At 57.8% G+C, this 26,432-nt stretch overlaps 1 protein-coding gene across 11 annotated transcripts in view; it reads right to left on the bottom strand.

The window, feature by feature from the left end:
* The window catches only part of MEF2D (myocyte enhancer factor 2D), a 59,563-nt gene that overhangs the window by 12,695 nt on the left and 20,436 nt on the right, over positions 1-26,432 (bottom strand). For 6 of the 11 annotated variants that reach the window (XM_062631647.1, XM_062631651.1, XM_062631654.1 and 3 more), the window contains 4 exons: positions 13,377-13,654; positions 9,260-9,463; positions 4,451-4,588; positions 832-1,042 (listed from right to left, as the gene is read on the bottom strand). In XM_062631647.1, coding sequence (XP_062487631.1) covers positions 832-1,042; positions 4,451-4,588; positions 9,260-9,463; positions 13,377-13,430 — 607 coding nt within the window. In that variant the 5' untranslated portion in view covers positions 13,431-13,654. Of the gene's footprint in view, positions 1-831; positions 1,043-4,176; positions 4,312-4,450; positions 4,589-9,259; positions 9,464-13,376; positions 13,655-24,382; positions 24,485-26,432 lie in introns of those variants that run through there. The other 5 variants (XM_062631652.1, XM_062631653.1, XM_062631658.1 and 2 more) reach the window with 3 other exon arrangements.

The following is a 26,432-nucleotide window of genomic DNA, read 5'->3' as shown; positions in this document are numbered from 1 at the left end:
CAAGCCATCATGAGACCATGTGGAGAGAGCAGCAAGCGACCAAGCCAGCTCCAACCAGTGCTCCTATTGCATCCCAGCCCTGCTATCTCTTTCTGCTCGCTCTCACCCCACTCAACCCACTGCTGGGGGCACCCCCCAACCCTTCGCCCTCCTGTCCAAGCCCCTTTGAGCTCTCAGCACCCAGATGTCCGGGCGGTCGCAGTCAGTGGCTCTGCCATTTGCAGCCGGTTGTGATTTCTCCAGACCATCTGTGACAACCGAAATAGCAGGCAGGGGCTTTCTGCACGCTATTCTTACTCCTGATCACACTGCAGGGCTGTGGCCACACGTCGTGTGTGTGTGTCCCACCCCGCTCCTGCAGGGTGCAATGGGTGATGAGCTCCTCCTCTCCCCATCCTGCCCTCGGCCACCCATGGCCGGTCCCCGCTGGAAACGCCTGCTCCCTGCGATCTGTCACCGGATCCACATGCGACCAACTGCAACCAGCAGGGCCCGACTTCCAAAAAGGCCCTTTTTAGGCAGCAGCCCCATGTCACCGGAGTGCCACCGGCGATGGGATGCCGGCAGCCACCCCCAAGCCTGGGAACGGTGCCGGGTGACTCATCCCCTTGTGCTTCCCAACCTCAAAACACATCCCTGCAGGGATCCAGCTCTCAGCAAGACCTGGGGTAGGCAGAGAGGTGATGCTCGCACTGAGACCCCTGGCCCGGACCCATGGCCGCGGGGGTCTCCTGCATCCCGGGATGCTCCACGCTCGCTGCTGCACACCCAGCAAGGCTCCCCCAGCGAGGATGAGGAGGGAGGGGTGCGAAGGGGCACGGCATCGCTCACCTGCGCTGGCCGGCCTCTGCGGCAGCCCCGGGGACACGGTGTTCCTCTGCAGCGCCGGCTGCTGTGGCGAGAGGAGCCGCGGGTCCGTCAGCGAGGAGGTCACCAGGGACTGTGTGACCAGCGAGCTGCCGGGGTTGCTGAACTGCAGCGTGCTCTGGTTGCTCACCGGCACCGTCACGGGCATGGCGAAGTTGGGAGCCGGCACTGCGGACTGAGCAGAGAGCAGTGGTGAAGGGGAGCTCACGTCGCAAGCTCTGAGCAAGAGGGGGCCTGATCCTGCACCACAGCAGCTGGAAAGGGGGGGGGCAGCACCTCAAAGCCCCACTTCACTGCTGACCTGCACCGCTCTGCTGGCCCCCCTGCCCATGCTGGCAGCTCGGAGGGATGCACCGGAGCATCCCTCCAGGGATGGGGCAGCCACAGCTTCTCTGGGCACCCTGTGCCAGCGCCTCAGCACCCTCACAGGGAAGAGCTTCCTGATACCTAATAATATCTAATCTAAATCTCCCCCCCTGTGATGGGAAGAGCCCTCCCAGAGAGCCAGCAGTGGATCACCGACACAGGCTGGCACTGCTGCCAGTGGACAAGCAGCTGGGAAAGGCTCGTTTTGCCTGGCGTGGCCCCAGGGTGACATTGGGATTCACCCTGGCACCTCTGGGAGCTGCTGGGAAGGAGGAGCTGACCCTGGGGAGCAGGAGCATCGCTCCAGCCCTATCCGGGGCTGCGGGTTGAGGACCGGCTTCACCTATGGGTGCCCTGCTGGAGCCAGACTCCCTGCGATTATCCCAGCGTCTGTCTTATGGCACTGATTTGCTCTTCGTTAACAGGAGCAGGCACCTGCTTAGAGGCTTTAGCAGGGGCTTTGCTAAAGTCCCACTTTAATTTGCTCAGGGATGGAGGGGCAGAGCAGCCCAGGGCCTGATGGGACCATCCCAGGGCTGGAGCTGGGAGTGGTGAGGGCAGAGGGAGCCGAGCATCTCCCCACCGCACAACGATGGGGGCCCCTTGCCCCTCCAGAAAGCTGCTCCTAGGCGGGTGATTGTCCTCTGGGGACTGAGAGGAGGCCGGGGGGAAGGAGTGGGACGGTGCTTACCCACGCGTGGCTGCTGGAAACCCTCCCCACCAGCCTCTCAAGGGCATCCCGTCCTTCAGAGAGATCCTGTGCCTGCAGCCAAGCTCCGGGAACGCCGGCTCGGAGCCTGCGCTGCGGCACCGCGCTCACGGGCACCCGGCTCGGCCTTTCCCCACTGCTGGGGAGAGCTGGAATCGCCCTGCTCCTGCCGGGAGCTGCAAAGCCAGGAGGAGGAAGGTGGCTGGGGCACTGCCGGAACACCGGGAGCGGCACCGGGGGTAAATCACGGAACCACACACAGAGACACAGCATGGGCTGGGGTGGAACGGAGCCCGAGGTCATCCACTTCCAACCCCCTGTCACGGGCAGGGGCACCTCCCAGTCAGTGCCTCATGGGTTTCCATCACTGCAAACCCATCGGTGCCCGTGCACAAGGGAAAGGAAGGCAAAAGCTGCCCCTTGTGCATCGCACCTTAAACAACGCCTTGACAAAACCAAGAGGCTGGTACCCCACCTGCAGAGAGGACGTTTGCTTTTCATCTGTCTCTTATCTCACCGCACAACCCAGGCCACCAGCAACATGGTCCCAGGTTCCCCCCCCACACCCCAACCCCTAGGGAAGGCAGCTTGCACGTCAACCCAAAACGTGGGGCAGGAGATGCACGCAGCAGCCAAACCTCAAGGATTCCTGTTCCCACTCAAAGCAATTCCAAACACCAAACGCAGAAGCCACGCCGAGGCCTCTCTTGAGCAAACAAGGCTGTTGTTAAGCTTCCCCGGGTGCTGAGGCTGGTTAGTTCTTGTCACACACAAAACCAACCCAGCTGGTTATAAAGGAAGCAGCGTCTTCTTCAACTGCATCGCTCGGTCCCTTCGCTGCACACGGAGGTTTAGTGGGGGAGCCCGATGCTACGCCCTGACTACGACACCTGAATGCCACCAGCCAAAATGACTTCAGGGCACGGAGAGCTCCTTTGTGGCCCAGCTGGATGCTGCCTCCAATGATGGGAGCCTGCTTGGAGCCCTCCCTTGGCAGCAGGCACACACAGATGCTGAGCAGACCCTGCTGCCTGAGGTGGTTCTACACCCAGCTTAAACCTCTACTGACTTTTCGACCTATTCTGCACCAGTGACAGGGCTTGTGTCAGGTACTGGGGGGGTGCCAGGGCTAAAACCCGCTCCCCAGTAGTGAAACCAGGGAGGCCAAGGCAGAGCCAAGCCTTGCAGGAGCTCACCCTGCACTAAACCCAGCCTGGGGGGCATAGCTCTGAGCATCCATCACTGCCTGCATCCATCCTCAGCTCTCCCAGCGCTCAGGGCAGCCACCCCCCATCACCCCTGCAGGTGCAGGGGATGGAGATGCAGATGCTGGGGACCTTGGGAGGCTCCTGGAGCTCACCTGCTGAGTCAGCACAAGGAAGAGCTGTGCACGTCACAAGGGCTAATTCTCAAGAGGAGATGGGAGTTTTAACTCGTGGGGGTTGCAAAGCACCAAAGGGCAGGTTATTTTCTGGTGGGGAGGGGGTCTGGGTGTGGGGAATTATGACACTGCTTCATCCAGCCCTTAGGAATGAGCCTCTGCTCTGCTCCGGGCAGCATCAGTTCTGGCTGCAGCAACTCAGGGCTAATCCCTCTGAAGGAGCCTCCCCTGCATCAACAGTCTCTGCTCCCTTGAACTAACAGCTAATTTGAAGCGTGTCCCTCCTCCTCCTCCTGTCTCCTGACACAAATCCCTTCCAGCACTGTCCTGATGCCACCCCGGTGCCGGCTCCGGGATCACAGGCTAAAACCTCCCTGGATTCCTGCCACGGCCACCAGCTGCCCCGAGGGCTCGGTGGATTGGGGGGAATTAATGTGGAAGAGCCCAAAGTCTCACAAGGATGTGAGGGGCTGGCATGGCGTGAACCTGGAGTCTTAATCCAGGCAAAACAAACCTGGTTTTGAGGGGAAAAAGAGGCCTTAAGCCAGTATTTGCAGTGAAGATGGGGAGAACATCCTCCTTCACTGCCAAGCTGGAGCCACCGAGGCTCAGGAACGCTGGAGCTAATGGGAATGGCTTTCCCAAAGGATGCTCCTGCTCCTCCCGGTGGGAAACAGGAGGGACCCCCAAGGCCCCTCGTGCCTCTCACCCCTAGGGTGCATTCGGGGCTGTGGTGGGCTGCACGCATCGGCTCCCAAGGCACAGCACGGCTCCGAAGCAAAGCCATGCACAAGGCAGCCCCTCCATCACTCGGAAGGGAAAGGAGGGGGGCTGCAGACCACCAGCTACTCACTGCGAGCCGGTAACTCTGCATCATTTTATCAAACTCCTCATCAATCTTTTTATACTTCTCTTCGGTCTGCGGGGTCAGAGCAAACACTTCATCCCCTTCTGGGCTCTCGCATTCCCTGTGCTTCTTGTTCAGCGCCTGTGACGTTTGGGGATGGGGTGGGGGGACACAGGACACGGAAGGGGGGTGTCGGGGAGGGGAAATGGAACAGAAGGAGAACAAAACAAAAGAAGAACATATAATGAAGGTTTTCCAGCCAAGGGGGCCCGGTACTTACACCATAGCGCTTGAACAGGATATCCAGATCCTCGCTGCCTTTACGGTATTTATCCTCCATCAAGGGGCTCTGGTCTATGGAGTCATCGCCGTCGGGCTCCGGGCTGTCACAGCCGTTAAAACCTTTCTTTCTTAACGTCTGCAAACACAACCGGGACAGTTTGAGGTCTGGGAGTGGGGATGGGGAACACGGGAAGGTGCCCGAGACGGGCAGGTCCCCCCCAGGACAGCCCCTGGACCGCAAAGACGATGACTTTGCCCCAAGGATTCGGTGACCTTCATGGAGTTAAAGAGTCAGGAGCCAGCCCTCGGGTGTGGACACCAGGCTGTCCCTAAGTCGGGAATTACAACATGGGGAGGGATGGATGGATGGATGGGGAGAAACTTCTGTGCTTTCAGAGGATCTGTTTACGCCAGAGCTGAATTTGGACCCATACCAGCTCAGGCGCATCCATCACCTACAATTACTACAATGACAAGGAGGGGAAATAAACTTTAATGATACCTGCTCTCCTGCTAAAAATAGGGAAAAACCTTCTTCCAAATAGCAAAATAAGGACCAAAACAACAAGCAAAGAGCAGCTTCTCCTGGCAAAAACCAGCTGGGTTCTAATGGAGCGCATTTTCCATGCGCAATGGGTACCGCATCAAGAGCATCGCATCAAGAGCATGGCACGGGTGATACAGGAGGGTGACGGTGACAACACCCAGGGCAGCAAACCCCACAGCGAGCCCCGGCTGCACGAGCAGCAAAGGGGCAGAGAGCTACTGAAGTGACATCTCCTCCTTCGTGAACAGGAGCCTGGTAATCACACGCACGGTGGAAGCCCCAAAAGTTCCTCTTGCGAGCGCAGTAGCCAATCTGCAGATTGTGTTACACATGCACATTTAATCACTCTATTTTCAAAATACCAAAAGCAATTAGATGTTATTACGGAACCATCACTTGCCAATTCAGGGGGTTTTTATTTAGAAGTCAAAGCTACAGAATTTCCTGGAAGTCTTGATCTCTTTTCATGCCAAATTCAGCAGGAGGAAAGAAAAAAAGCAGGGAGCCTTGACAATCCTCCTCTTGTCTTCCTAAACTGTAATAAACATCAAGGGCAGGTTGGATGGGGCTTGGAGCAACCTGCTCTAATGGAAGGTATCCCTGCCCGTGGCAGGGGGTTGGGACTGGAGGAGCTTTAAGCTCCCTTCCAATCCAAAGCATTCCATGGTTCTCTGCTGGGAACCGAATGGCTCTGCCTTTTCCCACTGGTCCTGCTTGGTGGCCGCTTGTGCTGCATGACATTGGTCAAGGAACAGGCACCAAACCCATCCTCCAGCTGAAGCTTTTCACCCTATTTCCAGTCAAACTTACTCCTTCACCGTCCTCAGTTGAACACTCGCTACTTAGATATGACGCAGTGGGGAGAAGTCCTCATCCACATCCAGCTCCACCAGCGAAGGGGCTGGCTCACTCTTGATCACGGTGGCATCTGAAGCCCTGTTTGGTGTTACTTATAATTCCTGCCACCTAATAATCGGTCCCTGTCCCTGGTCACAGACTTCACAACATTGGTTATAACTTAATTGTCTCTGGGTCTGATCCCCACCACCAAGTTCAGATCAGAGCATCCCGAGCTGGGACAAGCGGCTGCGATGCCACCATCCCATTGAAAACCCAGCAGCAGCCCCAGGAAACATCAAGCCAGTTGTGCATGGGGAGAAAAATCCCTCCTGGATGCTACAGGCAGCTGCCTGTGGGCACGGAGGGGAGGAAAGGAATGGAGATGGGCTCCAGAGCTGGCACAGCAGAGGATGGGGATGATCTGCAGTGTGGTGGGACAGGAAGCACCGGGGCCCAAGTCGCAAAGCAAAATCTGCTGCTCCAAAGGAGCTCTGGGACAACAAAATGCCATTCCCAGCCATGTGAGCTGCTGGGGTTGTCATTTTTTTGGGATAAAATAATGTGTGTCCCACGTTTTCTGCTCCCTGACAAGATGATGTAAAAGGAAAACCATGCTGCTGGAGCGGGAATCAACCCCAGCCGTTCCCGGTTTCAGGATCTCTGCAAGGTCTTTTGGAGAAGAGCCTTCCTTCTCATTCCTCCTCATTCCCTTTTCCAGGAGAAAAGCTGCACAGAGGCGTGAAAGCTCTTTGTCACCAGGCTGCACCCCGAGGAACACCACTCTCTCCCCATAGAAAACAGACCTAAAACCAACCCCTTCACAGCAGAAGGTTTTCAAGGAAAACCAGGGTGAGAACCTCACATGGCAAAGAAACTCCATTCATCACCTTCCATCTCCCTGCCACCCCCAGGTCCCCCCCCACCATGGCAGGACCCGCTGCAGGTCCCCCTCTTCCAGGCCATGTTCCCACTCCCATGATCCCAGCTCACATGGGAACAGACTTCTAACCCGAAGAGGGGGAGAGAGCAGCAGGAAATGCAGAACATGTGAGAGGAAACGATGCTCAACCAGGATGTGGCTGACTTCCCTTCGAGGAGGGGGCACTCAACCACCGCAGGCTTTGGGGAAGTCTGGATAAGGATGAGGATGAGGATGAAAACACGGCACCAGCAGCTGCCTTTGCAGCATCCTCTGCGATGCCCTCTGAGGAACGCCAGCCCCGGGATTTAGGGAAATCTCAGCCCTCCCCGTGACATTCAGCCAAGGAAAGCAAGGAGAGGCACTGCTGCGTGGCTTCAAGTGGCTCTGGAGCATCCCCTTGCCCTGTTCTCACCCCACTCCCTCATCACACACACTGGCACGTCAGGCGGGCTGCGCGGAAACGAGAAGCGACAGCGAGGAGCAAAGCCGGCGTGATCCCGGCACGTGGCCCCCAGCGTGCCTGGCCGGGGGCCTCTGCTGTCCCCCACCTCATGAAGGGAACCCCCCTCTCTGCATTAAGAGAGATTTGCTCTGACTTAAAAGCTTCCAACGGCCAGGGCTTTGCCAGGCACGGAGAGAGCCGCAGGGGTTTGCGTGGCTCAACCCCACTGCTGCCAATCCCCAGCGCGGAGGCGTCCCCACAGGGGATGCCATAGAGTTATAGCATAGAACCAGACTGGTTTGGGTTGAGGGGACCTTAAAGCTCACCCAGTTCCATGGGCAGGGACCCCTTCCACTGGAGCAGGGTGCTCCAAGCCCCATCCAACTTGGCCTTGAGCACTGCCAGGGATGGGGCAGCCACGGCTTGCTGCTGGGGAAGCTTCCAAGGATGCAAAGATGCACTTGGAGGAGTCAAGTTCAACTGGGAGTCACCAAGAGACATGAGATAAACTGGGTCTGTGCGTGGTGGGGCCAAAGCCGGGCTGGTAGGACCTGACCTGGGCAAGGGGACATGGCTGGAGGGGTGGGATTGAAATCAGCACCAGGAGCAGCAATGCTCTGGGCAACCCTAACCCTGCTCCCAGATGAGATGAGGACAAGGGGGGGATGCTTGAGCAGCCTCAAAAGCTGCCTCCACCCCAGTGGGTTTCAATCCAAGGCAGCTCTTCCAACCAGACATGCCGAGCCCGGCGTGTTTGGGCTCTTTTCCTTGCCATCCACCAATGTCCTTCCGCTGCCGATGTTTCTCTCCTCGTCTTTGGATGCGGCTCCAGCTTTTCATGTGGTGCAAACACAGTATTTCTTTGGGTGCCAAGGACTGTGTGTAACTTGTCGGCTTGGGAGTGTTTGCAGCCTGGACCATAAGGGAACAGCGAACGCTGCCCAAAATGTTTACGGGTATTTTTAGGCCAAGACAAATCTGTTCGACGCCGCGAGCGCCGCGGTCGGAGCATCCCGGAGAGGCTGGATGAGGCGGCGCTGAGGAGCAGGCAGGGAACAACCCCGGCATGGGCATCACCTGGCTCAAAGAGGCCAAAAAGGGGCAATTCAGAACCATTTCTATGCCCCCTCCACAACCAGGCACTGGTGGACAAGGAGCCAAACCCCCGTGCTGGATGCTTGGCCGTGGCCATGTTGGTAGGAACCAATGAGGTGAAAACCTGAACCCAAACCTCTCAAAAAGAGCCATTTCATGGAGAAAACACAAGAAAAAGCAGGATTTAGGAAGGAAGGTGTTTGGTTTTTCCTTCTTCATGAAATCAAGGCCCAAATGCGCTGCCAGAGCCGCACCAAAGGGATTCCAAGGCCCGAGTGGCAGGAGAAGCCGATGCCTTCAGCAGTGCTTTGACACGAAGCTTTGTGCCATGTGAGCTCCAAGTCTCTGACCCACACAGGGCTCTCTGTGGGGCTGTGCTGCTCCGCTCCTTTGGGGTTAATCTACCCCCCCGGAACGTCAGTGATCAGCCAGCCAAGGGCTGATCAGATTGGACTCACCAACCCAACCGCAGCTGGACAAGTCTTGAGCAACCCCATCTACACAAGAGAGTGGCCGTGCTTTGAGCCGGTCGGACCACAGGCACCCAAAGGTGCCTCCCAAGCTGAATGACTTTGTGGTTCAGCCCCTGGTGCCCTCCTCCAACCCCACCACGTGTCTCAGAAACAACAGACAGGGGCACCATCACCACTGCACCCTGGGAGATGCCTCCCAAACTCCATGGTTTGCCTGGACCACGGGGAAGTCCCACAATGCAGTATCCCAAAAAACCCGATTGTATGGCACTAGCTCAACACATCACTCGAGACAGCTTCAAACTCTACTACCCAGACCCAAGTCTTTTCATAGCCTGGACCAAAACCAGGTTGGCATCAAGTCCTGGAGATCTGCTTGCTCCCATCCCCACCCAGCACCGACCTCCTGCATCCATCCGGCTGCGGTACCCGACCCGGCGCCAGCTCCAGCACCACGGCAAAGCCCGGACAAGGACGGGTGACCTCACCTCGATGATGTCCGCGTTGGTTCGGCTCTCGTGGGGCTCGTTGTACTCGGTGTACTTGAGCAGCACCTTGTCCATGTCGGTGCTGGCATACTGGAACAGCTTGTTGGAGTGGTTGAAGATGATGAGGGCGATCTCGCAGTCGCACAGGACGCTCAGCTCGTAGGCTTTCTTCATCAAACCGAACTTGCGCTTGGTGAAGGTCACCTGAAAGCAAGAACCACGGTGAGGAGCCAACCCCAAACAGCCTGGAGAAAGCCGGGATGACCACTGGAGGAAAAACAAAGGGAAGAGGAGGGCAGAGGGAATCTTCTCTCCTCAGCTTGCCCAACTGGACCACACACCCCAAGCTCTCCTCTCCCACCTCCCTCTTCCAACCAGTTCCTATCGCTGCCTATTTCGGGCTCCTCCAAAGGCAGACGCTTCACAAGCACAGAGATGATTATCAGCCTTGGAAATCATCACATCTTGCCAAATCAAGAGCAAACGAATCTCAGCACCCCCCCCCAACAAGCAGAGCTGCCATCTGTCCGGGGGCTGCGCGGTGCTGGGTGCTCATCAAGTTGAACATTCAAGCACTGGAGATCTCATCCTCGCTCATTGCAGCAGCGCTGTGAGCACCCAACCCTGTGTGCCAGGAGCTGGGGGCTCGGCCACCCCAAAGCTGCTCCATCCCACCCCAGCCCTGACCTGCTGCTCTGAGGTCTCAACTCAGCCTTCTCTTCTCCAGGCTGAGCAACCCCAATGATCCCAGCCTGGCTCCAGCCCCTGCTCATCCTCATGGCCTCCTCTGGATTTGCTCCAGCAGCTCCATGCCCTTCTGATGCTGGGGACAGCAGAACCCAGATCCTTGCGAGCTGGCTGGGGGATGAGGATAGAGCTGGGTGCAGGCTCCAAAACACTCCCCAGATGCCAGACAGATGCTGGGCTGCATTTCCCAGCCAAGGCTCCTAACAGGACCCAGCTGGTGGGGAAGGAGCTGGTTTGGGCTCTCCACCGTGGCCACTGAAGGTCCCTCAGCCCCCACAAGGAACAAATGCACCCCACTTGGCCAATGCCCTCTTAGCAAATGAAAGAAAGGAAAATGAAGGCAGGAGTCAGTGCTTTGCTTCAGGCATCGCTCTCAGGTTGAGGCAGCAGCCTGGGGAAGGGCTGGAGATGAAGCCGAGATGCCCTTGGGTGCCCCTTGCCATGCATGGGAGGGCTTGACCCCTCTTTGGGCCTCCACCACAGCATCGCTTTTGCAGCTGAACAACTGTAATTCGCAGTGTTGAGGGAGGAGAGTCCATTGCCTTCGCTCAACTCAAGCCTGGACAAGCTGTAACACCAGGAAGAGCTTCACCTGGAGCATCCCCATCCCCACCAGCAGCATCCCTGCTGCACCCAGCTCCGAGCATCCCTCCAGCAGCAGCCGCATCCCTCTGTGCAGTTGGGAGGGCAGGGCAGGGGCACACGATGGCCTGTCCTGCCCCACCATCATCCAGAGATGATTAAGCAGTAACGAGATTGGGCTCTAATCTCCTCATCCCTTGGGAAGCGCGTTGGCCCCGCGTGCCACGTGCGCCCGCTCTCAGCATGCTTGGGCTGCGAGCACCAGCGCTCACATTGCTGGTGGCCCCCTTCCCGGTGGCATCCAGGACCTCTCAGCCACCCAAAATCCCTCCTGGGATGCTCCCAGGACTGAGAGGAAAACACAGTGGTGTCACCACCAGGACAGAGGGAACAGCTGAGGGTGGTGGTGGTTCCAGCAGTGCCCGGTGCTGGGGACCCACCTTGCTGGGCACCATGAGATCCCTTGGCCACGACCATGGAGCCATGGAATCAACCGGGCTGGAAAAGCCCTTTCAGCTCATCCAATCCAACCATTGCCCAGCACTGCCAAGGCCACCACTAACCCATGGCACTGAGGGCCTCGTCTACACTTGCAGGGACGGTGACTCCAGCCCTTGCCTTGGGAAGCCTGTTCCAATGGGGCAGGAACTGGTCCTCAGCTCCATCTAAACCTCCCCTGGTGCAGACTGAGTGGCCAGTTCCAACCCCCTGCCATGGGCAGGGACACCTCCACCTCACACTAAACCATGTCACCCAAGGCTGTGTCCAATCTGGCCTTGGACACTGCCAGGGATGGAGCATTCACAACCTCTTTGTCGTCCTTGAGCATGGGGTTACCTGCCCAAAATCAAGCAACAACCCGAGCTGAGGCAAGCAGAACCCAGAGCACCGAAGCATCCCTCTATGGACAAGGGGTATTCCCTCTGCAGGTAGGGACCGGGTGGAGGAACATCCTTTTGCCTTGGTACCCCAGAGAAAAGCAAAGCCCTGCCATTTAGTCAGCCCCAACACTCACAAGGGTCAGCCAACGCTGCCTTGCACATCTCCCTGTGACCTGGGGCAGAGACCCCAAACCTTCCCCTACCGCCGTGCATGAGTCTCATCTAGAAGAATTAACCTTCTAAGTCTAAGAGGGTAATCAAATCTCATGCTCCACGGCATAAGCTGATCACCAAAGGGGTCAGGAAGGAATTACTGCCCCACACTAGCAAGGGATTTTTGCCTTTCCCCTGATGTAGACCATATTGGTCGCTGCCAGAGTCAGCAGGCTGGCCCTGACGGCCTGATGCTCTGATCTGTTATGGCAAATCCTCTCCACTAAGTCCTTTAATGACATTAGCGACTCTTACTTGCTCTCCTCCCCTGGTTTTGGCTTCTGCTGTCATTCTGCTCTCCTCTGTGCGGGCTCGTGGTCCATGCACCCACGGGCGGCAAGGCGCAGGGTGAGAGCAGGGCTGGACTCACTGATGCTGAAGGTTGGATGCAGGATGCAAGGGAAGAGCTTCACTTTGCTCCTGTTCACCCTTTGCTCCTGAGTGTCCTTCAGTCCTGTCCCATCCCTGGCCAGGCCTTCCTGAAGCTCCTCGGCTGTGCCATCAACCCCCAGCATTACCAACTACCTTCTGCTCACCTGAACTTCTACTGGGGCTCCAAGAGCTGCAAATCCCTCTCCCCCTGTGCAAGGCTGGCCACTGCTGCCCCATAAAACACACTCCAGCTTTGTCACTAACCCCATTCCCTTCTAATTATGGGACTAAGCAGTGCCATGAGCAACCGGGAGGTTATCAAAAAGCATTTTATGCCCATCGCATCCCCCCAGCCCTAATGAAGAAAACCTGCAATTTCCTCTTGTTTTGCTGTGGGGCACTAAAGCAGCTGACCCAGTGCTGGCATTTGCCCCTTTGGAAGCATTAGGATATAGAAAAAAATCTTGTTTTCAGGAATAAAAGCAGGAGAAAAAGTGGGGCAGCCCAAACTGGGGCATGGGCAGCAGTGGCTGCACCGGAGGCACAGGCTTGGACGTGCTGAGCCTGACTCAAGGACCACAGGAAGCCACGGAGCAAAGGGATCCGCCTGGAAGTCTTGTGGTTATGGCAAAATAGAGCGGTGGAGTCACCCCAGAGCCAAGGCGGGGTGGCCAAATGCTGCCACCCAGCTGGTGCTGCCCAGGAGCATGAGCATCGGGGAGAACCCTGGTCCTCTGCATCCCTGAGATACACACCGGCATCTCTACACGCGCACGTCTAGGGCTTGGCTTCAAGGGAGCCCAGGGGGGAAACAAAGCCCTGGCTCCATCTGAGTTTTCAATTGAGAAAAACAAGGAGAAAAAAAAAAAGGGAATAATTTGGGCTGTTTGCATCCCAAAAAAATGGAGACGCGTTGCGGCTGCTTTTCATTGGAAAAACCTCACGGCAAATGTCAACTGAACCAGATCTTCTGCAAGAGACACGGGAGAGAAGGGAGCGAAGCGGAGAAGAGACCTCCTTCTGGAGAAGAGCTCAGATGGAAACGGCGTGAGGAGCTCCAGGATGAGGAGCAACGCCCGGGTAAGGCAGAAGCGGTGCTGGGATCCGCCTGGATGTGGCCCCGAGGCCCGGTTTCCGCTTCTTTTTATGGGTTAGACCCAAAGCAGAAGGCATCGATTGGGCTCAGATGGGTCATTTTGAAGCAGAACCCTTCCAATCCCCAAGAGAAGAGCGGGTGAGGAGGGAGTGGAGAGGGGAAGGGAAGGGAAGGGAAGGGAAGGGAAGGGAAGGGAAGGGAAGGGAAGGGAAGGGAAGGAACTGACCTGCCGGTTGCGCTCGTCCGTGATCCGCTGGATCTGGATCTTTTTCCTCCCCATCTTCTCTGGAAATCCTCGCCGTAGCCGGGACGACTTCGCTCCAGGGGAGGGGAAGAGGAGCTCCTTGTTAAAACGCTGTCATGAACGGCTGTGGGATGCTTTGGGGTCAATAGGAAAACCAACCTCCAAACAAGGCTGTGTCGGGGGGCTGCGTGCTCAGTTCATGGTACCCTCCGGCGCGGCCGGGTCCTGCGGGGCTGAGCTCTCAGCGGCTGCTCAGGAACCTCTGCAAGGACAGAGACAAGAGTGAGACGCTCTGGCCCCAAACCCCATCCAGGATCCAGCACCCTCCCCGTCCCCAGCATCGCTCCGACCCTCCAGCCCACGGGAGTCTCTGCTCCATCCTCCTGCCCACCTTGGGGCCAGGAGGGGTTTCATAGACTCAGAGAATCCCAAACTGGTTTGGGTTGAAGGGGCCTTGAAGGGACCCCTTCCACTGGAGCAGGATGCTCCAAGCCCCTGTGTCCAACCTGGCCTTGAACACTGCCAGGGATGGGGCAGCCACAGCTTCTCTGTGCCAGCACCTCAGCCCCCTCACAGGGAAGAGCTTCTGCCTCAGAGCTCATCCCCTGCTTCAGGTTAAAGCCATTCCCCTTGGCCTGTCCCCATTGAAGCCGGGTCATGGAGAGCTTCTCACCCAACACCCCCAAGTCCTTCTCCTCAGGTCTGCTCCATCCAGCCTCCCCCAGCCTGGGTCTGTGCTTGGTGCAGCTGCAGCCCCGCTGCCTTTCTCCAACCCGGTCCCAATTCACCCCAAGGATGGAGCCCGAAACCGCCCGCGCTGCAGGACATGCGTGGGCTGGACACAGCGATGCTCATCGAGGAGGAGGAGACGACAGCACCCAGCCCGTGAATCATTATCCCTCTGTGACACTCCAGGCTTTCTTTTCCCCTTAATAAAGTCAGCAGCAGCCGAGCGGCTGGTGATTAACTTGGGCAATTTAAATCCGTCTCCAATTCCTGCATTAATCTTCAATTGGGAATTTGAAGAAGTCTTTATTTGACTACTTTTAATATAGATATATAAAAAATCAGGCACAGAAACCTACTTCTTATGGGCATGCTTCTTACTCCATGATTCCGCACTGGATAATGGGACAGGGGCTCAGCATTCCCCAGCACTCGCATCCCTGGATGCAAGGGGGATAAAAGGGAAAGCCACCAGTTCATCCTTCCATAGGGACGTTTTCCTCCTGGTTCTCTCTCCGAGTGGCTGGATAAGGGCAGCGATAACGCTGCATTTAAGGCGAGGGTGTCCCCTGCCAAGACACAGGCAGAGGGAAAAGCCAGTCCCAAAATAGCCTCCTATCTGCCTCCACTTGGCAGCCCCCAGCCCTCGGTCGTCACCAAAAGCATGGGGAAAAAAGGCTTTTTCTCCTCTTCCCATCATCCCAAATTCACCTGCAGCATCTGCATCCCAGCTCCTCCTGCTCCTCTCCCACCCCAGAGAATGGAGCCCCTCTGGACCTCACTGAAGCCCCGCAGGGACCTTGACCCCATTCTTCGCCTCCCCATAGGACCATGCTGCGACAACACACAAGCCCTGACGGTCTCACTCCCACACTTGTGTTTTGGGGGTTCACTGAGTCATCAGAGTCACTTAATCTTGTTTTCTGCTTCTTTTGGGGGGGAAACTATTCACTGTGCACCATGTTCTATGGTTTCAGTGCTGGTTCAGGCAAACAGGACACTTCTCCCCTCCTGATATCCATAATTTGCCTTCTAGAGAAGATGAACCATGGGGAGCCCAGGAAGGAGATCAGAGAGAAAAAGGGCAGCAAAATCCTAGAGCATCACCAGTCCTAGAGCATCACCGGTCCTAGAGCATCATTGGTCCTAGAGCACCATTGGTCCCAGAGCACCATTGGTCCCAGAGCACCATTGGTCCCAGAGTACCACCGATTCCAGAGCATCACTGCTGAGCCTGGCACCACTGCCACAGGAACATCCCTCAAAGGTCCATGACACAGGAAGAGCCCAAAGGAAAACAAGGATTCGTGTTTCATCCACCCAGGGTGTCCACTTGGCATTTCCACCACCACGAGCCCACAAGGGAAAGGGGATGAGGTGAGGCTTTCACACGCACGGAGAACACGTGGCAGAGGAGGAACTTTCTGCCCCTTTTGCTTTGCAGCTTTTCCCTTTGGAGTTGCCATTCCTTTCAACTGGCTGCAGAATATTCACCTTCACCACCTTCAAAACCACCGGCAGCAGTGGGAAGCAGCAACAGCTCCACATCCGGACCCAAGGCAAGATGCTAATTCTTTCCTTGTGCTGCAGCTCTTGGACAGAGAAACCCTCTGAAAAGACAGCGGATTTGCTGTCCAAACCAGAGAGGAACTCTCCAGAAGCAACAATAAACACTGCACAACAACGGGCAGTAAATTTAAACCGAGTGAAAGGAAACACATTCTAACACAATTTGGTTGTGGGACTTCTTCACAGGACGCTCTCGTGGCCAAAAGAGTTAGGAAAAGAGATGGGATGAGGAGAAAATCCCTGCCCCAGGCGTCCCACAACCTGGTGCTTCTTACATGGGAGTGGTGGCATTGAAAGCATCTTCCCCTCCCGCGCCACAAACAAACCCAGGTGTTTCCACACAAACCACCTTTTTCAACCACCAGACCACGGTCTCCTGGGTCCTCATCCTGCTGCCTGGATGGGGACCACTGTCCCAGCCTCAGCGTTTGCTCATGCTGATGGATAAAGTCCCCCGCAGGAAAAAAGGGGGACTTGGCAACACTTGGCTTGACCCCATGGGGAGCAAAGGAGCTGGTCCCTTGATGCTCTTCATCCCTCTCCCCTCCGCAGGAAGGAAAACACCCACAGCGAGTGCGGTCCATGGATGGGATGAAAAGGAGGGATGGAGGAAAGCACAGCTGGGATCTCAGACTCCCTCTTTTCCTCTTCCTGGTCCTGGTGCTGGAGTTTTGGGGTGGGTTTCTGCGGTTTGAGGCTGTTTTTCTCCCCACACCACGTTTTTCAAGGCACACGTTCACGTTTCCTGCCCAGGTGGCTGTTTCAGAAGGTCCCACCACAGGCCTGAGTTTCTGATCAGCATCAGTGAGCCCAAGAAACCTGGAGAACCTCCTGGCCCCCTGCCCAGCACCCATGCACTGCCACTGCATGCCCTGGTCCAGCCCAGAAGCAGCCACACTACACCAAGCACCGGGACAAGAGCCTCCAGAGCTCCCTTTCCTCCATGAGCAAACTGCTCCACTACCATACCAAGCCATGGGGATGACCCAGGACCCTCCTCTGTGATCAGGTGCAATTGAAGCACCTGAAGGTACACACTGTCAAGCACCTGGAGCACAGCCCCCTTCCTCAACCTGCTGCTCATGCTCTGGGGGTGCAGCACAGCACACAGGTCATGGGGAGTTTCTCATCAACCAACACCCCTACGTCCTCCTCCTCAGGGCTCCATCGGCTCTCCACCCAGGCTGTGTTTGTGCTTGGGATTGCCCATTGCCACACGCAGGGCCTGGCTGACACTAAAAGACACTAGAGAATCTCTGCAGCCCCGTAAGGCAGGTTGACTTGGCCAAAATGTGACCCAGTGCGGTCCTGAACCACGCTTGGGATGGCTCAAACACCACAAGACCGGGACAGGGCCAACCCAGGCACCCACAGCCTCCCCCCCACCCTCATGCTGCCACTATACCCAGTGGTACCCGTCTCCATGGTGACCATCTCCACGCAACCACCGAGCATCTCGGCTGCTCCGCCACCGGCAGCACAGGGACTTTTGACAAGGGTCTGCAGGGACAGGACAAAGGGAACGGCTTGAACCTGCCAGAGGGGAGACTGAGATGAGCTCTTAGGCAGAAGCTCTTCCCTGGGAGGGCGGTGGGACACTGGGATGGGTTGGATGGAGAAGGTTTGGGTGCCCCATCCCTGGCAGTGCTCAAGGCCAGGTGGGACACAGGGGCTTGGAGCACCCTGCTCCAGTGGAAGGGGTCCCTGCACATGGAGCTGGATGAGCTTTACGGTCCCTTCATCCCAACCCAGTCTGTCAGATTCAGCATCGCCCCAGGGAAGCGAGGAGAAGCACCAGGATGGAGGCAGCCCATTAGCACCCGCATCCCTCCCTCTGCCCTCCTCCCCTCCCCTCGCACGCCTATGACTACGGCAGCAATTAACACACTCGCTAATTAACTCCGAGCAGGTGCTGGTTAACTCTGTGCTGAGTAATTCAGAGCCGGCTCCAAGTAAATTGCTTTCAATTGGAGCAGCGGGTGAGGGAGCAGAGCCGGCATTGTGCAACGGGGGGGGAAGGAAGAGGCATCTCAGCATCTCAGCTGGGCGATGTTTTCACAAAACAAGGGATTTGGGGGTGCTGCATCCACAGCCCCACAAGCTGGGGGGGGGGGGGGGGTGCAGCGAGAGCTGCTCTCTCTTCCAAGTCTTTGTTTCAGGGTTTTTTTAGCCACTACCCACATTTCCCAGCCCTTTTCCCTATTCCTAAACGCTCGGCACTGGAAGCAGCAGGGCTCGGTGCATCCTCCCTTTCCCCATCGCTTCTACACAGCCCCGTATTTCTCCCCGCGTGCTTGAAGCCACTTGGACTTCTCACAGCCCCTTCCTCCAGCCGCTTGCTATTTTTACTGCGCTTTGATTGCATCCCTTTTTAGTCACCTCCTCCCTCCAAGCCAGCCCCGCCGCGGAGGTGAGGGCATTCAGCTGTCCTTCCTCAAACCTCCGCCTCGCAAAGCCTCCTGTGCTCCCAGCACGCCGGCAGCTTAAATAAACCCAACCTCGGCTGCGCGGGGAACATCAAAACGCTGAGGCCAAAAGCTTTAGGAAGAGGAATGGAGGCAGAGCAACGCCTCCTGTCCCAAACTGGATTTTCCCTTCGAGCCCTCCACAGACTTCATTTTCCCAGCATCTGCCCCTGCTGCTTCCCAGTCCTGCGCTGAAATACACAGGGGAGCCAAAGGGAGGCCAGGATGCGGATGGGTCCATCCCAGCACTGGTTCAAGGGGTGTTTTCCCCTTCTCCATCCCCCAAAGCAGGCCAGCGCCACAGGGATGTCCTTGGCCACTGCAAAAGCACTCAAAGGACAGCTGGAGACTGGGGGGAAAAAGGAAGGAAAAGGGAAAAGAAGAAAATCTCTCTCCTGTGAAGATGCTGAAAGGACCAACGCGGCTCATCTTCCAGAGGAGATGAATGGAGGATGCCTGGTCACGGCACAGAAAGTCCAGAATCAAAGGGATAAAAGCAGATGACAGCTACAGCAGCCCGTTGTGCCCAGGCACCAGATGCAATTCCTGCAGGACAAACCCATCCTTTCTCCAGGATTTGCAGGAATTCTTCCAAAGATGGGGTTATCCTTATTTGGCTCCATCAAATCTTACTTGGCTCCATCAAACCAAGGGGCTGGCTCAGCATAACGGGACCAAGCATCCTTCCCCCGGCACCCAACAGGACCAATTCACCCAACCCAGCCCAGTGGGACCAACATCTTGGGGAGGGGGAGCTCAGCATTTATCCACGTACAGAAACACCCTCCATGGACACCTTCCCCATCTTGGAGCACCTCCAGGTGACGAGGACCATTGCACACAGCCCATGGGCACAGGGAGGGTTACACGGCGCAGGATCTGTCCCATCTCTCTGCCCATGACAGGAGAAAGCCCACGCTGGGGCAACGCTGCTGTGCTGCAAAGCAGCCCGTGAGCTGAGCCTGCCATGGGAAGTGGTTTTACAGCCTCTGTGCTGCTGCCGAGCCCTTCACCAGCCCGTGCTGGGGGAGCCGGGGACCGAGGATGCTCTGGAGGTGATGCTGCTGCTTCGGCAGCGGGGAGAGCAGCCCCACGCTCTGCTGCGATGCTCCCCACTGCACACCTGCAGCCCTGCCCACGGACAGGGGCTGAGGGGAGGCGCGATGGGGCACGGGCAGCGGCACCGGACTCCTCCTCCCACCGCAGGAGAGCTTTAGGAATCACCGCAAAGCAAGCAGCAAAGCACAACCGAGGGCTCCAAACCTCAGCTTGAGGCTGCCCACGTCCTGCCCCAGCACAAACCAACAGGGCCGCTGGGCTTCCATCCCTTAAGGATATGGATTTAGCTGCAGTCACCTCTTGAACCCGACTGTTTAAGTTCAGCTCTTGCCTTCCTGTTTCCTTTCTCGCTGCCGGCCAGGCCTGCCTTTTGTGACTTAGTGGTTGTTTTTTTAACACATCCTCTCTGCTGACACCAAGGACTTTTGAGTTTCCTTCTCGGTGCTTTCTGGATCTGCAGGACCGGCTTCCTCCTCCTCTGCAGCAGGGGGGAAGAGCCACCCTGCCTGAAATCCAGTCTGCATCCATGTTAATGATGCTCTTATCATAGAATCCCAGACTGGTTTGGGTTGGAAACGACCTTAAAGCTCATCCAGTTCCAACTCCTGCCATAGGCAGGGACACCTTCCACTAGAGCAGCTTGCTCCAAGCACCCTGTGTCCAGCCTGGCCTTGAACACTGCCAGGGATGGGGCAGCCACAGCTTCTCCCTTCAACCCATCTCAGCTCCTCAGCTTCTTCATAGGGAAGAACTCCTGCCTAAGAGCTCACCTCCATCTCCCCTCTGGCAGGTTAAAGCCATTCCCCTTGCCCTGTCACTGTCCCCATTAGCCTGCAAAGCCACTGGCAATGCTCTTGCCACCAACCACTGACCCAAGCCGGCTTTGCTGCGGGATGCAGCAAAGGGGATGTGCACCCGTACAGGGATGTCCTTGGCACTGCAGCGGGCAGCGAGCGCAGCCATGAAGGACTCCCAACTCGCCAGCACAGCATTGTTTAGCACCTCTTTATCTCCAAACCAAGATCAAAACCACACCAACAAGCTGAAGTCTCCTCCGAGGCTTCTATTCTGGTTTCAGGATGATGCTATCTGGGTTCCTGTGTCGAGCCTCCAGATGCAGGCAGGGGGAGGGGAAGAGGAAGGCGGCCGAAACACGGCTCCGGAGCACAGCTCCCGCTCAGAAACGCAGCTGGAGCCTCCCCGGGGCCGAATCCTGCTCGTCCACAGCAAGCACAAACCCAGCGCCCGATATCCCCCGCACGCCTGGTGCCTATGGGAAGGTCCCTGCTTCCCCAAGCATCAGCAGCCGAGCCGAGGGCTCAGGTCCTCCTGCCTGCGCAGGATCCATCCTGGCGGCTGCAGGTACAAACCTCGGGAGGCTCAGGAGAGCCAGAGCGAAGCCGGATTGGATCGGGTCCCTGAGGAACAGGAACAAGACACAGATATCCCTGACCCAGATTCAGGAAGCTCTCCGGAGGGAAGCAGATGCCAACCAGCTCTGCTGAGCTGTAACAAAACCACGCGCCCTGCCAAGACGGGCAGAGCCTGGGGAGGGAGCGAGGCGCATCCCAGAGTGATGCCGGAGAGCTGGCATTTGCCTGTGCAAGGGCAGGGAGACAGGAAGGACAGGGAGGCAATTATTAAACCGGGGGGTACCCAGAGGAGCTGCGGCTGCGCCATCCCTGGAAGTGCTCAAGGCCAGGTTGGATGGGGCTGGGAGCATCCTGCTCCAGTGCAAGGTGCCCCTGGAAGAAGGGAGCCTGGGCAAGGCCACCAGGGAACCAGCATCACCCCGTGCCAAGGCAAGGACACAGCTTCCTGGGGGAAAAGCCCAAGGGGCAGCACCCCCTTTCCCTGGGCACAGCCTCTTGCGTGGAGCATCCCTGTGCCACCTCCATCCATCCCCAGGGAGGAGCAGCCGGACCACACGGAGCCATTCCCCTTCCCTCGTGTCCTTATCCATCAGCAGCTCGGGAGCTGGAGGCCGGGGGTAATTTTCCCCTCTGTGCTAAGTAGGGTTTTCTAAATGAAGGGAAGCAAGAGCCCATTATCCAGCTCCATCACCCACCCCACGGCTCCCTGCAGGGCATGAAATAACCAGCTGCCAGCTCCCCATAGCCCCGCGCCGTGGCAATGAGATCGCAGCTTCCCCTGTCACCGTTGTCAGAGCAGGATTTAGATACCTGGTAATGAGGAGGTTTAATGTGACAGATGAGAGGTTGACTCATTAAAAAGGAACGGAGCGAGAAGGAGGGAGCTGAATCCGGGCTCGGATCCTGCGCTCGGGAATCGGGAGGTTGTCCCCGGAGCATGGAATGGGTGAGGGTTCCTAAACGGAAGGGATCCTCCAGCAGCTCTCAGCCCCACTTGCCCCAGTGCTGAGGCCAGAGGGAGGAAAAGGAGGGATGGAGGAGCAGGACGTGGGGCCACCAGTTCGTAGCCCCAAAGCACACCGCACCAAGAGGGGGGAACTGCTGCCTTCAGCTCCTGCACCAGGGGTGGGATCCCAGGCTGGGACACTGGAACGCGGCCCCCCGTGGTGGGAGGAGGAGGAAACCTCCCCTGCAGGGAATTTAGGGGCTCTCCTTGCAAGGGGATGGGATTCCCCCCCCTCCCCGGTAGCGCAGAGCACAGCTCTCCCCATGGTGGGTTTTACCCAGGGGAAACTCCAGGAGACCCAATTGCTGCTCCAGACCCTCTGTGAGAGGGATGGAAACCCACGGCAGCCCCACGGGACAGGGCAGAGAGTGGAGCTGTCCCAAGGGAAACATCCCCCGTGTCCATGGGGATGGGGGATGCACCCTCCACGGCCAGCACAGGGCATCCTGCTGCCACCTTCCCTTCACCCGAGGGCAGCGGGGTCCCAAGCTCCATCCCCAGCCCTCGAGGATGCTCCCAAAGGCTCAGCCCTTCCCCAAGGGGCCACCAAGATCTTTCAAACCGGCCTCCCCAACCCACTTCTTGTTCTTCCTCCACCCCCAGGCTCTGGTGAGTAAGAGCAGCAATGCCCGGAGTCATGGGGCTGCAGGCTTATTTGCATCTCCTCGCTGCTAAACCACATCCATGCCCACAGCAGCCCTCACATCCAGCAGGTCTACAGATGTGAGGGCAGCGCTGAAGCAGATGCTGCTCCTGCATCGCCCCATCCCACCCTCAGGTCAGGGTTTCACCCCTAAGCTGACAGGGAGCAGCAGCATCCTCAGGGTCTGCAGGGTCCAGCACATGCACCGAGGAGCTGGTGAAGCCAGGAGCTTCCCAGCATTGGGAAGGGGATGGGAGTCACCAGCTCCTCTTGACCATGAGAAGAAGGATATGAACTTCAGCAAACTCAAGCTTAGGAGCGTAACTGATGCAAATGAACTTGATTTGCCACTGCTGTGACAATGCTGATCCCTGGGAGGGTGACACCAGAGAGTGGAGGGATGGATGGGAAGGACTCAGCCAGCACCACCAGGACCAGGCTCCTTCCTCCATCCCGGTGCTCAGACTCAACCATCACAGCTCTCACCAGCCCCTGGCTCTCCCAACGTGGAAACAAACCCACACAAACCAGTGTCCTGGCCATCTCCTTTTCTCAGGGGCGGACGTGCCCATCCACCCGTCCACATTCCCACCCCAAAACCTGCTTTGGTCCATAGCCACGGGCTCACCAAACAGCCGGATCCTTCCAGGTCCACAAACAGCATAAATCATCCGGATCCGTAACAGCACCATGCAGGAAGCAAGGCCCAGCTGCCCTGGCTCAGCAGCAGGGTGCATGCCCATGGTGGGACAGGGAGAGCTCCTCACCCCGTGTCCCTGCATCACAAGGCGGGTGGGTGAGGATCCAGCCCCGACAGCTGGTGCTCAGCTGTTGCTGCTCACTCACAGGAACCCTTCTAGACCCAGGGGCACCGATCCTGCTCTGCCCGTGCCACCAACATCAAGCCAAGGCAATGGCCATCACTGGCAGCTCCGGTCAGACCCATTGGTGATGGCTCCCATCAGCAGGGAGCAACCGACTCCTCCAGACCCCTCTGCTGTGCCCTGAGAGCCGCCCCCCCTGCATCCTGCATCCTGCATCCCGCCCTGGGACAGCACAAGAGGGATGTGGAGCTGCTGGAGCAGGGCTGGAGCATCCCTGCTCTGGAGCCAGGCTGGGAGAGCTGGGCTGGGGCAGCCTGGAGAAGAGAAGGGTCCTCAAGGGGAGACCTGAGAGCAGCTCCAGTGCCTGAAGGGGCTGCAGGAAACCTGGAGAGGGGTTGGGATGCAGGGACAGGGCAAGGGGAATGGCTTTAACCTGCCAGAGGGGGGATGGAGATGGGATCTTAGGCAGAAATTCTTCCCTGTGAGGGTTTGGGGACACTGGGATGGGTTGAATGGAGAAGGTTTGGATGCCCCATCCCTGGCAGTGCTCAAGGCCAGGCTGGACACAGGGGCTTGGAGCATCCTGCTCCAGTGGAAGGTGGCCCTGCCCGTGGCAGGGGTTGGAGCTGGAGGAGCCCGAAGGTGCCTTCATCCCAACCCATTCCATAATTGTATGATTAAGATGGAAAAAGCTTTTTCTGGGATGAGCCAAGCCCAGCACCAGCCCCAGCCCCAGGGACTGGACTCTAAAGCAAGGAGGGAGTTAACAGGAGGCGTTTGAAACCCCCAACCCCAACCTCAGGAGGAAGCACAATAAATCACCTCCCCAGCACGAGGATGGAGTAAACACGGTGCCTGCTCCCCGCTTTCCTGTTTGCTGTCCCACATCCGAGCTCAAACAACCCCTTCCAAGCAGCCACAGCACCCGTGTCGGGCCCCAGCATCACCCCTACCACAGGGGACCACGGCTCTGAGCGCCCCACATAGGGGCTGGATTCCTCCCCAGTCTGCATCCGCCTGCTTGTGCTTTCCTTCCCCATCTATACCCAAACAGGAGGGAATCTCAGCTCACCCACTCCCCACCGGGGAGCCGAGGGCTCCCTCCATGCCTCAGTTTCCCCCTCTCCATGCAGCTGAACCTCCCAACATTGGAATTTCACCCCCAACCCCCCCCCCCCCCAATTTCCAACCCCCAACCCCATCTCCCTCCCTGCTCACGCAGCCCTGGATCAAAAGCAACGGGGTCCTGATTTCCGGGCACTTTTGTGCTTTACCACGAACACAAAGGGGGAAAAGAAAACCCAAAACAGAGGCAAGACTCACATTGAAGAGCTGTGTCGGGAGCAGTAAAGGGGGGGTCTGGGGCAATCACACCCCCCCCCTCCACGGCAGAGCAGCGGTGACCGTGCTGGAGGCTGACCATAGATAAGGGCTCTATATTCGGCGCTGAAAGGCGATCGGGCTGGGGCTGTGCCGGGGCTGCTGCTCCGGCTCCAAACTCAGCACCGAGCCTGCAGCGTCACCCGTGTTTCAATAAGGAAGGAACGAAAAGAGGAGGAGGAGGAGGAGGAAGGAGGAGGGGAAATCAATAAATAAAAAGGGGAGAAGGGGGGGGGGGGGGGAGAAAAGCGCCGGTAACAACAGCACCGAAATCCCGACCAAAACCCAGGGAAAAGCAGGCACAGGGAGGGGAAAGGAATGAAAGGAAACCCGGTTTGGGGCTGGCGAGCCTGGGAGCGACGCCTGCTTTAAAAAAAGAAGTGGCTAATTTTAACTCTCCAGTGGAAAGAGTGAGAGGGGCTTCCAGGAGCCAGGGCGGCTGCGTCCTCCTCCTGCCGCCACGGAGGGAGGCAGCGCTTGGATGGAGCCACCGGTCCCACATGGAAGCACCCCAAAGCCCCCCCCGGGTTTGGGTGCCCGAAGGGTTGGGGAGTGAGCCCCCAGAAGGGCTCGCTTGCAAACAGCCTGAAGGCAGCAGCCCCGATGCTCACTTCCTCCATCACCCCAAACCTAGGGGCAAGGAGGCAGGATGGGGATGGAGCCATGGGTACAGCGGGAGCGTGGGCCCGGCTGCTGGGTCACTGTGGGCAGATGACATTTCTGCACATGCATTCCTGACCACGCTGGCTTTTCCCCAAGGGAAAAGGGCTCTGAAGGCATTTCCCCACCACCACCCCGTCGGTGGCCATGCACTGGGTGAGCTCAGACAAGCAGAGCAGAGCTGGGCCCACGAGAGGCCACGTGGCTCCATAGGGAGCTAAGCTAAAAGGTGATGTCCAGCAGCAGGAAACCAGGATCCCACCTCTCCCAAAGGTGGAAAGAGCCAAGAAGTGGGATTTTCGGTGAGCCCATCGGTTGGTTTTTACAAGCTCTCTCCAGAGATGGGGAGGATCCTGCTGGATGCAAACACCTCGGTACCAAGAAGGCAGCATCCTCATACTTGGAGCTTCAAAACAAAGCACTAAACCTCAAGAAAACCCCATGCAAGGCCTTTGAGGGCAGAGGAGCAGAGCCGCTGACCCAAAGGCTCTCCCCAAAACAACTGGAAAACAACCCTGGGCTGCAAAACCCCATGGAGACACAAGGAGGTTGGCACAAGCCCTGCAGCTCGTCCCTGCCGTTGGTCCGAAGGGCCACGTGCTCTCCCGAGCACGGCTGCAGCGAGATGATGCGACCGTCTCCAGGACGTGAAAGAGCTGATTCAGTTCAGGTCACGGGCCCGAGGAGATGGGATTGGGCTGTGAGAGGTTTTCCTGGTGCACCTCAAATGGGGCTGGCCCCAGGAAGACAAAATGCCTATTGACGGCGGGCAGTGATGCTGCATGGCGCAGGCTGCCTCGGGATGAAAGCTCCCGGTGCCCGGCTCGATGTTGCTCTTCTGATTGCTCCGCTCCTGTGGCTCTCAGGGCGAAGGGGAGCAGCCCCCAGAGAGGTTTTTGGTCTCCCCGAGCTGCACAGCACCGCTGCTCCTTGGAGCGAGCCACGATGCAGCTGAGGCATCACTTGCGGCGCTCCTCCTCCCCTGCTCAGAGCGCTGCGCTGGCGCCGGCAGCAGCACGGGGCTCTGTGGGAGGATGCTGCCAACCCAAAAGCCTGGGATTTGGGGGAGCCCAGGAAATAAGGAGCCGGTGTAGCTGGTGGGAATGGAGCCGTGAGCAGGGGGTATGGGGGGGCTCATCACAGAGTGGTTTGGGTTGGAAGGGGTCGGAAAGCTCCTCCAGCTCCAACGCCCTGCCCTGGGCCATTCCCCCTCGCCCATTTCCAGCGATCCTGGCAGCGTCCTGGGGCACCAGGCCCATGGCACTCGGGGGCTGTGTAAATCCTGCCCTCCATTCCCAGCCAAGCCATCCCAGTCCCGCTTTCCTCCAGCGCT

Source organism: Pezoporus occidentalis, unplaced genomic scaffold, assembly GCF_034315485.1.
Source record: "Pezoporus occidentalis ecotype Australia unplaced genomic scaffold, CSIRO_AGI_Poc_V1 ctg370, whole genome shotgun sequence".
Classification (NCBI taxonomy): Eukaryota; Metazoa; Chordata; class Aves; order Psittaciformes; family Psittacidae; genus Pezoporus; species Pezoporus occidentalis.
The sequence above is the reverse complement of the archived record's forward strand: the minus strand, read 5'-3'. Positions and strand labels throughout refer to the sequence as shown.